The sequence below is a fragment of the Toxorhynchites rutilus genome, chromosome 2 (genome assembly GCF_029784135.1).
Source record: "Toxorhynchites rutilus septentrionalis strain SRP chromosome 2, ASM2978413v1, whole genome shotgun sequence".
NCBI lineage: Eukaryota > Metazoa > Arthropoda > Insecta > Diptera > Culicidae > Toxorhynchites > Toxorhynchites rutilus.
Window position 1 is genome coordinate 36438445 of NC_073745.1, and position 16104 is coordinate 36454548.

The following is a 16104-nucleotide window of genomic DNA, read 5'->3' on the forward strand; positions in this document are numbered from 1 at the left end:
TTCCCCGACAACGGATGCTGCCATACAGCCCCAGACCATGACTGATGCACCTCCTTTTTCACGGTAGCTTGAACATTTTTCTTCTGCAGGTCAGTATCCGGTTTTCGCCATACCAATACCCTTCCATCTGATTTGTAAACATTGAATTTGCCCTCATCGGAAAACAACACATTGTTCCAGAGATTACCAAAATCACCCGATTAGATTTTGGTAATCTTTCGCAAAGTTCAACCTTTTAGCCTGATTAACCTTGCTAATAAGAGGCTTCTTACGACAAACACGGGCTTTATATTGGGCATTATTCAACACATTGCGCACCGTTCTGGAAAGAACATCTTGCCCACTGAACTCCAGCAGCTCTCCTCGCACTTTTGACGAAGATGTTTTCAGTTCTTTCTCAATAATTTGTATTATTTTTCGCTTTTCTCTATCCGTTAACTTGCAAGGACTTCCCGTCCTAGGTTTTTTGTCGAAGTTATCGCTGTTCTTATAACGATTGATAATATCCTGTACCGTTGTGCTTGGCCTACCAACACTCCTAGCTATTTCGGAAACTGTGTTATTCATTTTGAACAAATTCAAAACAGTTTTCCTTTTCTCCATCGTAGTTTCCTTACCTTTCCTGCCCATTTTGTTACCACGGAATAATAATTATACGAACGCAGCCGATTTTTATTAAAAATATACAAAAGTGATGAAATGTGTCAGGTTCATTTATTAACAGTGTTTCTAGATCTTTAGGGATCGATAAATTAACATTTTTTTCAAGGTGACGAATACTTCTGTCCAATTAAAAATGTGGAACTCGGCCTTTTTCTTTCCTGTAATTTATTAAAGCAGGGTAAATCATTGAAAACTTCTACTGCTTCTACTGAGTACACTTCACAGAATCTACTGCACCTGCACAGTTGAGTTTATATCACAAACTATTTGTGTATGTAATACAAATGCGATAAATTAATTCATGACGAATACTTATGTCCACCAGTGTAACTAGTGTTTTCATATGAATATATGTAGTTCTACCAGAACTGTATTTTGTTTGTTGATGTGATGTTTGAGCCGGGTGTTTCGCCATTTTGTATTTACTGTCGGCATTGCGTGGATAGCAGTTCGAGCTTTTGTTCGCCGACAGCAATTTGTGGTGCGGAAAAGGATTTCCCCATACAATGTTGGGAGATTGGAATTGTGGGCTGTCGAATTGAGCCAGCCACCCAACAGCAATCAGTTGTATGTAGCAGAAATATTTGCAGCAATATTTACCTGTCAAACCACTGTATAAACAAATGCATGTATGTGTATGTGAAAGATGTACGGTTTTGTGTAGCGCGAGGTTTCTTTCACATTGTTATCCGGTTATCCGTCCAAACCCAGCGGCGCTTTTTGAAACCGGTCCGGCAGAAACCGGATAATGTGTAATCGGCCTCAGGGCATCGATACATTTTTGTAGAAGGCCTCAAAAACGTAAGGAAAAAAATGGTTGAAATTTTGTACGAATACTACTAGGTTTGTCACTCTTCAATAATCAAAAAATCGAACATGGAAACAATTGACTAAAATTGTAATGTAATGCGAAAAGGGTTGATAAAAAATTAAGCAATGAATAACTAAATATTTGCTTCTTTTGTTTCATGTTAAATCAGTACCATCAGTACTTTTATTTACCTTTGGCCAAACAGTGTTCTTTTACCCTAAGCAGGAATCACTTCTTCGCCACCTGGGTCGTTTGATGACAGCTCTCATTTGTTGCTTCAGTGCAAAGTACGTAGAATAGAAGGTAAGGGATATCTCCTGTGTATACACACGGAGAGCGCATGTGTTACACACCAACGAAGTTAGTAATAACAAATCCTCAATTAGTTCGAAGTACTGAAGTTTTTTCAATATTTCTCGATTTTAAAAGTTACAAAAATCCTGGAAAGAGACAAAATCGCAAGTCGTGCCGACGGTAAACACGATAATATACCGCTTTTTCAGTGCAAGTAAGTTTTCATGTGGTTTTTTATCGATTTCATACTGAACAGGTTTTGTTTACTTCAGCGAAATGTTGAAGTACCACGTCCCGCGATGCCGGAACAGAATAATTTCGAATGAGATAAACTAATCGGAGATATTTTCAGCTATCCCATGCATTCGCTCCATGGATCGGGAACGGGAACGACACTGCTTCGATATAACCTCTCAACACATTTGTTTATCGGATTGCATTATTTTTATAGTACAGGTGCGATAATTTTACAGTTTTAATTTTTAAAATAATTAAGTAAACTGCTATTTCATCATTTCGAAACATTTTTGGAGACAGTTCTTGTATTATAATTTGAAAAATTAAAAAATGTTCAAATTTATTTGGATTCGATCGATGGTTTGTTACTATTTCTTGCTTTTTTCCTTTGCCTACCACACTTGAACAAAGCAGGGAGTAGACTACCTTCTTATTCCACGTACTTTGGCTTCAGTGTTTTCGCGTTGACTGCATTTGAGCTTCATGCATTCGATTTGGGAAGCGAACATAAAAGTGGATTTTCAGGTGGAATAAATACGAACTTAAAATTAAAACTATGAATGAAAATTGAAGTTAAATTGAGTGCTACGTGTTTCGTGTAAGCAAATTACATGAAGTAATAAAGTTCATTGAAATTTTATCAATTTTAAATTGTTATTGAGCCCGATAATCTCATAAAGATTAGTTTCGCTCCCTGAATAGATATCGCCACCAGACGTCGACACTGTACATTTGTCATCGCGGATGTAAAGCAAATCATCATAATCATTTTCCACTATACGATCGTTTTTTCTTCGCGAACGAGAGGGCCAAAATACTTGTTTCTCTCGTTATTATTGTTGCTCAAGCTGTTAGCAGAGGGAAACGTGAAAACTATGAAAATTCGCTGCTAAAATCAGACGAACTGCTAGATTGAAGTGAAATCAGATCGTTGTGCGACGTAGATTGATAAACAAATAAATCTTGTTGCTCGGAGTTGGATTTAGCTGGGCGGCAATACGTCGGACCAGATTGGGAAGATGTGTGCAAATTAGGAGAAAAGTTTGACCTTTCCCATCTCTTAACAGCAAGGCTGGCCTACTTTCGAGAATTGGTGGTAGCCAAATCCGCACAATAAAGTATTTTGCAATACAGGACGCTTTCTTTCGGTACGTTTTCCGCTGGTCTCGAGCAACTGGAAAAGGGGCAGAGCCGGGAGTAAGCGAGCGATAGTCCATCAAAACAAAGGGAATATTTTACCTTTTTCGTTCGTGTACACTGTTTTGAGGAAACTTCTCTCATCAAAATGGAATCTTGCGCTGCTGTCGAGAAGGAAGTAGACAAAGTGGTTACGAAGTTCTCAGCCATCAACGACCACTCACAGCGCATAATAGGCGATGTGATAGCCTTCATCGAGAAGTTGCGTGCCTCCATTGCGGAAGGTAAGTATCGCACACCGAGATTCCGAGTGAAAGCAAATGAATGGTATACATATTATGAAAAATGCAGCGTACAGTTGCTTGAAGACGAACATGGTGCACATAATGTAACTGCTATTGCTAACAAAGAAACTGTGAATCCATATTACATTGTAACATTTGGGTTCTCCCGTCTAGGTATATGATTCGATTGCAACATTTGCAACTGGTTTCTCCGATTAAGCCTCTAGACTAGTGGCGATAAGTTCGTTGGTCTTGTTGGGAGCGAATGTTTATTGTATTGTTATTATTCATACATATATAACTGATGTAATTTTATATCTACGCCAGCTTTTTTTCGCCTCTCATTAATGGTTTACACTAACGTTGTTCCGCTTTGTTGACTATCTAGTGCGATTTAGCAATCAAATAAATCATGTGCGAATCAACGCGAATTGCATTGAACGTATCGATAAATTCGTAACTGAGAGCTGGATAAAGCTGTCTTAATTTTGCACTTAACTGGTCGTCCAATTCGTGGTTACGCTCATACGGTTCCTGTTTGGTATTTTACATGGGCGATTTTTATGAGTCCCGGTTAATTTAAAAAACTACTTTTCTGCAGCTCGTGATTTATTTCCAAACTGCTGAAAAGAAAGATACACAAAGTATAAATTTAATGCTTGTGTAACAATTCTATAAATGTACATAAACTAGCTGACTCAGCAAACTTCGTCCCGCCCAACATTTGTTTTTGTTATCAATACCTTCAAACATTCACGTTTTCTTACTATTAGGCTGTCAAAAAAGTCCTGCGGTATTTCCGCGAGGTGTCGTTGTAAGCGCGTAGTTCTAGTTGTATTCATTGTATCGAGTCATACTATAGCTTGTTGGAAAGGTATTTTTGCGCGCTATAGTATAGTCCTTGACTGTGTTTTGTTTGGTTAAGTCGTTCGTGAGTTATAGTGTCGCAAATATGGAGTAAAATAAAGAGAGGGGGAGGAAAATCCGACATATTTTACAGTTCTACTATGACAAAGGCAAAAATGCATCTCAAGCTGCCAATAAAATTTGTGCAGTTTATGGACTCGATACAGTTTCCATTTCCACCGCACATCGATGGTTTCAACGTTTTCGTTCTGGTGTGGAGGTCGTCGAAGATGCGCCACGCTCCCACGCCTGTCGTCGAAAATTGCGACAAAATCGCTGAATTAGCCGAAAAAGACCGGCATAGTAGCAGCCATTGCATCGGCCAAGAGCTGGGGATAAGTCATCAAACCGTTATTAACCATTTGAAGAAGCTTGGATTCACAAAGAAGCTCGATGTATGGGTGCCACACACGTTGACGCAAAAAACATCTTTGACCGTATCGACGCATGTAAATCGCTGCTGAATCGCAACAAAATCGACCCGTTTCTGAAGCGGATGGTGACTGGCGATGAAAAGTGGGTCACTTACGACAACGTGAAGCGCAAACGGTCGTGGTCGAAGCCCGCTGAAGCGGCTCAGACGGTGGCCAAGCCCTCATTAACGGCCAGGAAGGTTCTGCTGTGTGTTTGGTGGGATTGTCAAGGAATAATCTATTATGAGCTGCTTCCCTATGGCCAAACGCTCAATTCGGACCTGTACTGCCAACAACTGGACCGCTTGAAGGTAGCACTCATGAAAAAGAGGCCATCTTTGATAAACAGAGGCCGCATTGTCTTCCGTCAGGACAACGCCAGGCCACACACTTCTTTGGTGACGCGCCAGAAGCTCCGGGAGCTCGGATGGGAGGTTCTTTTGCATCCGCCGTATAGTCCGGACATTGCACCAAGTGACTACCACCTGTTTTTGTCCATGGCGAACGAGCTAGGTAGTCAGAAGTTAGCCACAAAAGAGGCCTGTGAAAATTGGTTATCCGAGATTTTGCCAATAAGGAAGCGAGCTTCTATAAGGGTGGGTTTAGCCTAGTGATATATTCATGTGAAGAAATATGATGAGATTTATAGAAATCGCATCAACCGTTTACACTAGCGTGAACTTCTATAATGAATATATTCATATTTTCGGTGAATTTATTCACCTGAAGTAGAACCGCATCCAACTTCAGTGATTTTTCACCAGTGAGATGTAAACGCTTGTGAATTTGCTGAATTTATTCATGTTATATATACCTCGAAAAAGTGTATCATATTTATTCTCACCCGTTTACACCTATTTTCACGTGAATAAATCCATCTATAGCTATAGATCTCCCTAATGTAAACCCGCCATAACAGGGGTATTATGAAGTTGGCATCTCGTTGGGAACAAGTCATCGAACAAAACGGCGCATATTTGACTTAACACAGATGATTGTAACTAATTTTATGAACAAATGAAAATTCAAAAAAAATACCGCAGGACTTTTATGACAGCCTAATATGAGCATGTTCAAGGGTCCAAACGCAGAACTGTTCATTGATTGATCTTCTAATCGACCCCGTTGAATTTACCTTTTGCTATAAAATTCCTAGTATTTCTAACAAAACTCATCATTATAATATCAGATTATTTTCAGACACAATTCTCGTTCAAGATTTTTCAACCACTTGCAAATAACATGTTTCTCTGTTACATGGAATAAATGTTTTATACAGAATATATGGTAGAATAAAAACAGCCCTAAATCGGACAATTCCTTCCTCGAGTTCTGCTTTTATCAACACATTTGGCGATACTTTTTTATTGGTATAGATAGAAGAAGATATAGGAGTGCGTTTCATCACATTAAAATCCATTTCCAGCTTCGAACAAAGATCAATTTCGCTACCGCAAACATCAAATGGACTAACAGCACTTGTCACTATGTAATTGTAGAACATATGGGAATTTAATTTTTTGAATTTTCCCTTTTCCCTTCAGAGTTTTCCGAAAATTTTCAATTTTCATGTTTGGTTGGAATATTTTTATGGGACCCCCTCTCCATTCCAGAGGAGGAAGGGGTGTCATACCATCATAGAAACATTTCTCATACCCAAAAACCTGATCCCAAATTGTGCTTGATTAGTTCTCGAGTTATGCAGAAGTCTGTGTTTGTGTGCCCCTGTAATTTGTGTTTCATTTGTATGGCAGCCCCCCCTTAGAGAGGTGGGAGGATTACTATCATTTACTATCATTACTTACTACCCTAGAAACATTAATTGCACCCTATAACCTCCATATGCCTAATTTGATTTCATTTGCTTGATTAATTCTCGTGTAATGCAGAAATTTGTGTTTCATTTGTATGGCTGCCCCCCCTAAGAGCAGGGGGAGGAGCATTTATCATCATAGCAACATTTATTGCACCCTAAAACCTCCACATGCCAAATGTGGTTTCATTTGCTTAATTAATTCTCGAGTAATGCCGAAATTTGTGTTTCATTTGTATGGCAGACTTATCGGCTTCTCATTGCCTTCAAGAATCTGGTCAGTGGGTGTTCGTAGCCTAGTTAGTCGAATGTCCGCTACTAAGCGAACGATCGTGAGTTCAAGACTCCGGGCCCTTAAGCGACTATCTTTGTGTGTTATTCTAGCTACTACGTGCTATAATTAGGAGGCGATTTGGCATAGTGGTAACATCCGTACCTCTCACGCTCAAGGTCACTAGTTCAATTCTCAATCAACTCCCGACATTCTTCCAAAAAAATGGATGTAAAGTGTCGAACCAGCCAAAAGCGTTGAAAGTCACTATAATAGAAATAAAAAAAAATACTACGTGCACACAACCGTCATCAAGTGACGGCGATCCCACCCTTTCTTTCGCAAACGTTCTGCTGCTTGCAGCATGAAACATAGCAAATTGATGACGTTGGGTAACTTAACACATGTTATCGATAAAATAAAAATACACATTAATAAACCGGCCTCTGTTACAGCTGAAATGCCAATGAGCCTAAATAAAAGAAATTCGATGAGATAAAAAAAAAAGAATATGGTCATACGTAGCTCCTTCTTCCAGCACAGCCTCCAATACAGTTACATTACTAACAGAAATCAGTCACGTTTTGATTGATGATCGGCCTTCCAAAGTCATCATCGACGTCAGAACTTATCGTGCCGTTGAGAACTGCTGTCTAAACTGTGAGTCGTCAATAACATTTGCGCCCTCCACGGTACTACTCACTACGACTGTAGGAACGTAGAAGACTTGAAACTGCGTTGTCGGGGATAGATGAAATGAATGTTGCTTTCCACCATGAATGATATAAGATAAAAATGAAAACAATAATTAGTAACACAGCAAAAGCACTCATTGGATTTGAATAACGTGGACAACGGTCCGTTTTCTGTTCCGGTGTTTCGTAACCGGGGTATTTTTCATCATAGATTTTTTTTCCGATTTGCGCTTTGATCACGCGTATTCTAGAGCTTGCCATTCAGAATACATTTAAGGCGTGTTATCTGGCATAAAAAATCTCAACGACAAAAAGTACGACAAAAGTTCTTCTGGAAACTTTAGTGCCATTCAAGAAGAACAGAAAAAACGAATGGTTTGACGATAAACGTCGAGCAATTCTGAGCGAGAAGGATGCCGCACAAGCAGGAGCGATACCGATCAAACCGAAGGCAGCAAACACATCTCTTTCTGGAAAGAAGCACCGCCTGGAAAAGGAAGAGTGTGAGGAGCTGGAGCTGCTTTATCGTTCTCGAGAATCGCGGAAGTTCTTGAAAAAACTGAACGCCTCGCACGAAGGCTTTGTGCCGCGTGCGGAAATGTGCAGGAACAAGAGAAGGCAACGAAACGAACGAACGAAAGCGAGGTGATCGAAAGGTGGAAGCAGCACTACAATGAACACCTGAACGGCGCGCAGACAGGAGACCAAGACGGAGTTGATGAGGACTTCAACGGTGCAGTGAATCCAGCATCCAGAAAGTCAACAAGGCTGAACGAGTGCGATGGGCATGTTGCAAGATTGCCGGACAGCAGCTCTGGTGGTTGGGGCAGGTGGAGCAGGACTTGGCAATAATCGGTGCGGTCGTGAGTTGGAGAACTACCGCCATGGATCGGGTTTATTAGCGAAAAATTGTGAAGAAGATCTAATCTTTCTATGGGATGTAGTTTCATTATCAATAAATAGTCATGCAGCAACGAGAAACTCTACAAAGCGTGGAACGGTGTCGACTGAAGAGAAGTCAGCAAACATTCCTTTCGGGGAAAACGCCGACTGGGAGGAAAAGAGTGTGAAGAAATGGAGCTACTTTATCGACGACCACCCCAAGTGAAACTAAGGAGGCATTAACCAGCTAAAGAATCACAAACAACTAGTAAGGATGACCTAGCAGTAGCGCTTCAAAGGAAGTCCAAAAAAAAAACTTATACAGTGTATACATCGGCTGATAGCCTGGGACACGAAACAGCTGCCGGAATTGTTAGTATCATACAAAAACGATCCTGGATGATGTCTACAAGAAAAAAAAATCTAATCTAGATTCTCTTTCGTCGTCTATCGCCAATAGTAAGCAGATTTGCAGAAAGTTATCAGATCGGTTTCATGCCCAGTTGCTCGACGACGGACCAGATTATTACACCTCTAGAAATGTCGCGAATCCCTAGGCCTATGATACCATCGACGGACGACAACTATAGAGAAAAATGCACGATACGGCTTTCCTCGAAAGCTAACGAGATGTTTCTTGTTGCAAGCAGCAGAGCGTGTGTGGACGGGGATAAGCTGGGTCACCGTCATTTTATGATTGTTGCGTGGACGTGACTAGAATAACTCACAAACATGGTCGATTAAGGGCCCAATGTCTTGAGCTCAGGACCAGTTAGGCTACGAAGACTTTCGGAGTTTACCTTACCCTCACTATTTATTTTGGAGCCAGTGGAAGTTATCTTAAGTTTTCTAATTGCACAAAAACCTACTCATTGCACGAACGAACCTCTTTCAAAATTTATTAACCTTCAGGTTCCAGTTTTTTAAGAAAATTATTGAAGAATCTCTTAAGAATGTCTTCCAATAACGTTTTGTTCTAAATCAGACAGATTCTGAGATTTATCTGATTGGAAGCGTACCGATTCTAAATTGCTCTTCGTATATTTGCAGCCCCTGCCGACGAGCAACTCACCGCCGGTCAGATCGAGGTTCTGCATGATGCGATAGCCAAGGCGAAGGACAAACTACAGCGATTAACCACCGAACATCGGGATTTGCACGGCACCGTCAGCAAGGTGGGCAAAGCGATCGATCGTAATTTTGTAGCCGACTTCACTGCCACTTCGCGAACCGATGTGTTCCAGTCGGAACGGAATGTTTTGCTGCTGAACAAAATCATGGCACAGCATTTCTATCGCCAAGGAATGGACGATGTGGCCGACACACTGATCAAGGAGTCGGGTTTGCCGGCGGAGGAACTCATACCGGAACCGTATGCCGAATTGCATCGAATATGGGAAGCGATTCACAGCCACAATTTGACGCCTGCCCTAGAGTGGACTACACGATATTCTAGCGAACTGGACGCTCGAAACAGTTCGCTAGAATTCAAGCTGCACCGATTAGCGTTCATGCAGATTTTAAACGGAGGAATTCACGCCCAGACAGAGGCTATCACTTATGCACGCACCAATTTCTCCAAATTTGTGAAACGCTTCGAGAAGGAAATTCAGATTCTGATGGGTACGCTAATCTATCTTCCCATTGGTGTGCATAACTCTCCATACAAATATCTCACCGCACCCGAGATGTGGATCGAAGCGGCTGATGTGTTTCTAAAGGATGCATGTTCCCTGCTGGGAATTAACAAAGACTCGCCACTATCGGTCATCGTAAATGCTGGTAGTACCGCTTTGCCGGCTTTATTAAATCTCAAACAGGTTATGATGTCTCGCCAAGTCACCGGAATCTGGAATGGAAGAGATGAGCTGCCGGTGAGTTATTCTTCCACGAAAGTGTATGAACTTGACAACTGACTAGTTTTTTTATATCTACAGATTGAAATTGATCTCGATCCGGAAAATCGTTTCCATTCGATTTTTGCGTGTCCTATTTTGAGGCAGCAGAGCTCAGAGGATAATCCACCCATGAAGCTATTGTGTGGACACGTGATTTCCCGGGATGCCCTCAGCAAACTCAGCAATGGGCCGATGTGAGTATTTGATTGTTTGGTTTCTTGGGAAAAATGTTTCTTTTCATGGGAAAATATTTGGCTGTGCTTTGGTGACTAACAAAGGGCTCACTGAAATTTTGTTCCTGACATTCATATATGTTTAAAACATGTCACACCGTTGGATACGGTTGGTTTTTGGGGGTTCGATTTAGGAACATAGTGGTGGATTCCATTTTATTCATCAATGAGGGCTAAATGGGTTATGGAGCACCATTCGTTTGAACAGTGGCTTTGGAATAGTCCATCGAAACCGACGCTACTGAAATCCTATTGAATTCACTGCAAATATTTGACGACAGAACAAACAATGGTACCAGTGTTGTAACGAATCTATTCGAGTAGTGATTCAAATTGAAATTACAGTAGAACCCCGATTATTCGCGAAATAGTCTGGCAACGTTACCTCGGATAACGAAGATCGCGGATATTGCAATAATGCACTAAAAATAAAGTGCAAACGCGAAAAAAGAAATTCACTATGTTGAGCATTGAGCTATCCATCTGTCGTGCACAAATTACTTAACGCGAGGGAGGGGAGGGGGTGTAGGTAGGTCGAGTTTGAGTTAATTAATGTGACATAGGAGGAAGGGGAGTGGGGGGGGGTGGTTAACCTAAAAAAATTCACGGGCCCCAGCTAACTTCGATTCTGGGATCGAATGAGGTATGTTTCCTGAGCCAAGATGATATAGCACATGTTTTAATGGGTTTAACAGCAGCCAGTAAGCAAGCACCGATAGATGTATCTCAAACAGGGTTACCATATCTACACGATAATCTATTTCTACAGATTTTTCAGACTTTTTTAAACCCAGAATCTGGAGATACAGACTAAACAATTTTCGCGTTTCATACAGAATTTAAGGAATTTTTAAAATAACGTTGCAATAATGGCTTGAGGTTGAGAATATTTTTTTCCCATCCCACTTATTTTATTCATATACCGTTATAACAAATAAGTCGTTAAGTCGTTAATCGTTTATCTTATTCTTAATTAAGCACAGAGAATGTGAATTCCAAAAGTGCATTCATACTGTTGTGAATTTTAATTTCCTTTTGAAGTTTATTTGTGAAATGAATTGAACATGCACAGCTCAAAGCGTATATAAGAGATTAAATTAGTTCAGGAAATATTGAAGCTCGAACCATTGGAAATGCTGGATTCCGCTCACACTTGAATCCGTCATTAAACATTACCTAAAGAGATTCACGACCGAAATTCTATTTTACTGTTTTTTGAACAACTTTTTGCGATTGATCGATGAATTGAACAAAACAAACTGAAACACCTGAATTCACGCAGGTTAATTCGGACACCAGAACACATTATCCTACATACTTGAGTAATATGTGCCAAGAATAATACATCAAATCTGATGTTCAAGTTTGAATAAAAAATAGAAATTTGAATAAAAACATACCCGAATCATGTTTAATATAAACTTTTAGGATAAAATTAATAATAATACATTAAAAATTACAAACCTTTAAGTTTTTCACTTCCAAAATGTTATTTAGATCCACTAATTTGGAGGTTCCACTACAATATCCTATACTAACTTTTCTTATCTTTCAAATGAGAGCAACATGATCGTCTTCCGTAGCGTACTTTTTAAGGTAGAGCCAGTTTGAGGCAACAGAGTCCGAAACAAAAAGGAAAGTCCTATTACTCTGTCATTGATGAAATTCGAACATATGCGTAGAAGGTTTGTTTTTTCATCAAATATGATCGTCTATCACTTTCTGAAAGATTCTGGATAAATTTACCTTTGTGAGAAAGGTATTTTCTGACTTTAAATGGATGAATCAAAAATTAAATTCATCTTTTATATTCAAAAAACCAAAAAAAAAAGCATAAAAAACGATTTTTTTTCTGACTCGATTATATACAGGATTGGATTATATGCAGTGAAAAGAAATCTAAGACTGTATATAATCGATTTCGTTCTGTAGTAACTTTATGTGCCCTTTATGTGCGTTGACAGTTCTCCAGTTTCACCTTATTATGCTACCTATTAATTCATTACTAACATTACATTTTTGTTGGCATTCTGCATTTTGTTGGATCACAGTTGGATCTGATAAAATGTTCTTTACTGACGGTTGATTCATAAACGGGTCCACTGGCTTCGGCATCTTCAATGAAAATTCCAGTGCCTCTTTCAAACTCAAAGATCCTTGTTCCGTGTATGTCGCATAAATGGGTGCGATATACTATGCTCTAGGGATCATTGAAACACTGCCCATCGACCATTATTTTATTTTCTCAGACAGTCTCAGCTCAATAGAGGCAATCCGCTCAATGAAAGTTGATAAACGCTCATCTTATTTCCTAACAAGAATAAGACATCTATTGAGTGTTTTGGTCGAAAAATTATTCAAGATTACCTTAGCATGGGTTCCCTCTCATTGCTCGATTCCGGGGAATGAGAAAGCGGACTCGCTAGCTAAGGTGGGCGCTTCAGAAGGTACACTTTTTGAAAGGCAAATTGCCTATAATGAATTTTTTCACATTCCTCGTCAGGACACACTCGTTAGTTGGCAGCGCATGTGGAGTGATTACATTTTTGTGTGTACCTGAAAAATATGATAACAAAGGTATTTACGTTGCCCAATGTGAACAAGCATTCCCTGGTAACTGAATAAATTTCCATTGCACCTCAATAAAGCAATGTATTTTTAACCTTCCTATACTCGCGTATAGGTCTGACAGACCGAGCATCAATGAGGTGACTGAATTAAATGACTATTGAAACTGAATGAGCTTAAAGAAAAAATATTTTCTGGAGTTTATTCATACAATTATATCTTTTTTTTTGAATAAATACCAAATAACGCCTGAAAATACACAATAGCAATATCACACAAACGCGCACAGTCCAGAGAACACAAATTAGGTTTTTTCACGCGAGTATAGGAGTGTTAACAACTGTGTATATGTTTCCTGGTATTATGTGAATACCATCAAAAATCGCATTTTTAGCGTTACGTATTTTGTGCACGACGCCTAAGGTCGTGTATACCAGAGGACAGATAATATGAAAGTTATGACCGAAACAAATAATCAAGAGCCTACCACTCACTGATAAATTTTCTCGGTAAATCGAGATACTACTGTATAGCGATAGAAAATACGAATTTGGTACGTTTTAATCCGAAGTCACTTGGAATGGTGTGAGAAGTACAACGAATACCGATACTCTGGGATGCGTTGAACTTCTTACTTCATGGATAATGTTGAGCTGTCTATGTAGTTTAGGGGAAAAATTCACCGAAAGTGATACAGCACAAAGCAAAAAATATAATAATAATGAATCACACGAAACAAAACTTTTTGGTCTGTTTTTTATGTTTGATCTTTTTTTTTATTTTTCTTCTTTCAATTTCTTTTCTCCTGCATGCCGCCACATGACCACATGACCTACGCTTCCGTGTTCTCTGCTTGCAAATACAAAACCAAAACAAAAATTAAACACAATCACACGAACGTTCGCATGTGCCCTCTAACGTTCAGACTCAACAATTCTTACAGATTGAAGTGCCCCTACTGCCCGATGGAGCAATGTCCATCCGATGCGACGCTGATCTACTTCTAAGGAAACAACGCGCGCCTGCCCTGTCCCCCCTAAGTAGGAACTGAGCGGTTGGTCGCGATAGAGAACTGTAGATCATTAGACGTTATACTTTCATGAATTTTCATCCGTTAATCAATATCTCAATATTTTATAGTGAATAGCTGGAATAGTGTTAACTTTTTCATGTTTCATCATATTTTTTTACTGAAAATAGTTCACAATCCTTATTCGAACCATCGAGATTATACTTCGAGTCCTACGATTTGGTTGCAACTTCAATCATCATCTTGAACAATATGTATCGATGAGGTGTGGAATCGTAGTTACGAGAGTCAGATAGGTTAAATCCGAATCCGTAGGAGTAGCATTGCAGTGGAAGTATGTTATGAAACATTCATACAGAGCAGGACATACATAATTCCATGGGTCTTAAGGAGTAAGCAATTTTTCATAGGTACACATATATTTCAGCTTGATAAAAAAAACATATTCCTTCATATTGTTTGTTGATAAAAAATCTATACGAGATACACGACGTACATATATTTTGTGTTTAGACTATCAGATCATTGTTTTGTTTTTGTATGCTCAGAACCATTTCTACCGTATATCGCATCAACGTGAATGAATGTGTATGAATGACTAGGTTTGAAGGTGTAGGCTGATAGAAGATTATAAATGGTATTTCAACTATAGAGGAACATGAACGATTTTACGTTACACGAATGCGACATCAAATTATCACGAGAAATCTATGCATACGAATACCCTTATCAATAAAAACAGAATGCCGACAAAAACCAATGTAAATATAAAATAAAAATTTAGAACGAATTTTGTCCTTGTAGAACGAAAAGAACGCATTTTTGTCATATGGAGCAATTCCACAATTCCAAAGAATCTATTCACAATAATAAAACTTAAAAGAACCATATCTCGAAAGTCAGTTGTATGATTAAGATATGATATTCGTTTGATTTGTTAGTCAACGGATTTTCTAGGGATAACAAATTATCTTAAACTCGTTCCTTCTTTGAAAGATACGATACCAGAGGTCGATATAAACGAAAACTGATTTTTGGGGTCGACGAGGTGTAAAAATCGACCGCCTATTAATTACGTGTACCAACTTGTTATAAAAACGGCTAATATTTTAGTAGAAAGTATTATTGTTGTTCTTTTCAAAATATCAGAAAATCGATGAGTGTACACAAGTTCGTACGACATGAAAAATTCGACATGTAAAAATCGTGAACAACATTCGAAGCAAAACTTTTAACACTTGGATATTTGCTCAGCTATGTGAGCAAATACGACGTCTCCACGTACTTACTTCTGCATACTGATGTTCGAAAAGTGAAGAGTTCACATGAGTTATATATTTGATATTTTGAACAAGGTTAATTTGCAGCTGCAAAGTGACGATCTCAACTTGATTAAAACTAAATCAATAATGTCGGCCGTTGTGAGTAAATTTATGAACAAAATTGAGACAGAAAAAAATATTCAGATTTTCTCCATTTGTCAAAAATTATCAAAACGATGTTGCATGGCCATATGTCACCCACATGGACGCATTACACAAAGATTTTACTAAGAGGTATGAGAATCTCCTATATTTACAATTTCCTCAGAGGATAATAAATCCGTACAATATCATAGCCATGGAAGAGCCAATGTGATAATGCAAGAAGAGTTGAATACCATCAGCACAGATGAGAAGCTTATGCAAAGAGGCGAATGAGCTGCAAAGTGTCAAGCCTCTTAAAAACAAAGAATCGAATCGCTTATGCAAAAGTTTAACCATTTCTAACAGAAATTCTGATTGCAACGCAACATTGAAACACAGTATCCTGCATTGTGGAACATTGCAGAAAAATATCTTATCACTTTTCCATCATTATCATCACCTTGTCGAAAAAGGCTTCAGTGTGGCTACGAACATTTTGACAAAATAAAGAAACCGTTTGAAAATCAACGAAAGCGGATATTGAAGGCTTCGAATCACCAATA

General features: G+C 39.0%; 1 protein-coding gene across 2 annotated transcripts; it reads left to right on the forward strand.

Moving 5' to 3' along the window:
* Positions 1-2504: 2504 nt before the first annotated feature.
* LOC129771534 (E3 ubiquitin-protein ligase RMND5A) lies at positions 2505-14921 on the forward strand. 2 transcript variants are annotated; one of them, XM_055775281.1, is made up of 4 exons: positions 2505-3426; positions 9457-10280; positions 10344-10498; positions 14031-14921. In XM_055775281.1, the coding sequence occupies exons 1-4, from the start codon at positions 3291-3293 to the stop codon at positions 14110-14112; spliced, it is 1197 nt and encodes a 398-aa protein (XP_055631256.1). In that variant the 5' UTR covers positions 2505-3290; the 3' UTR covers positions 14113-14921. The 2 variants fall into 2 exon arrangements, with proteins under 2 accessions (XP_055631256.1, XP_055631257.1); XM_055775282.1 differs by having other exon boundaries at positions 2506-3426; positions 14049-14921.
* Positions 14922-16104: the final 1183 nt, after the last annotated feature.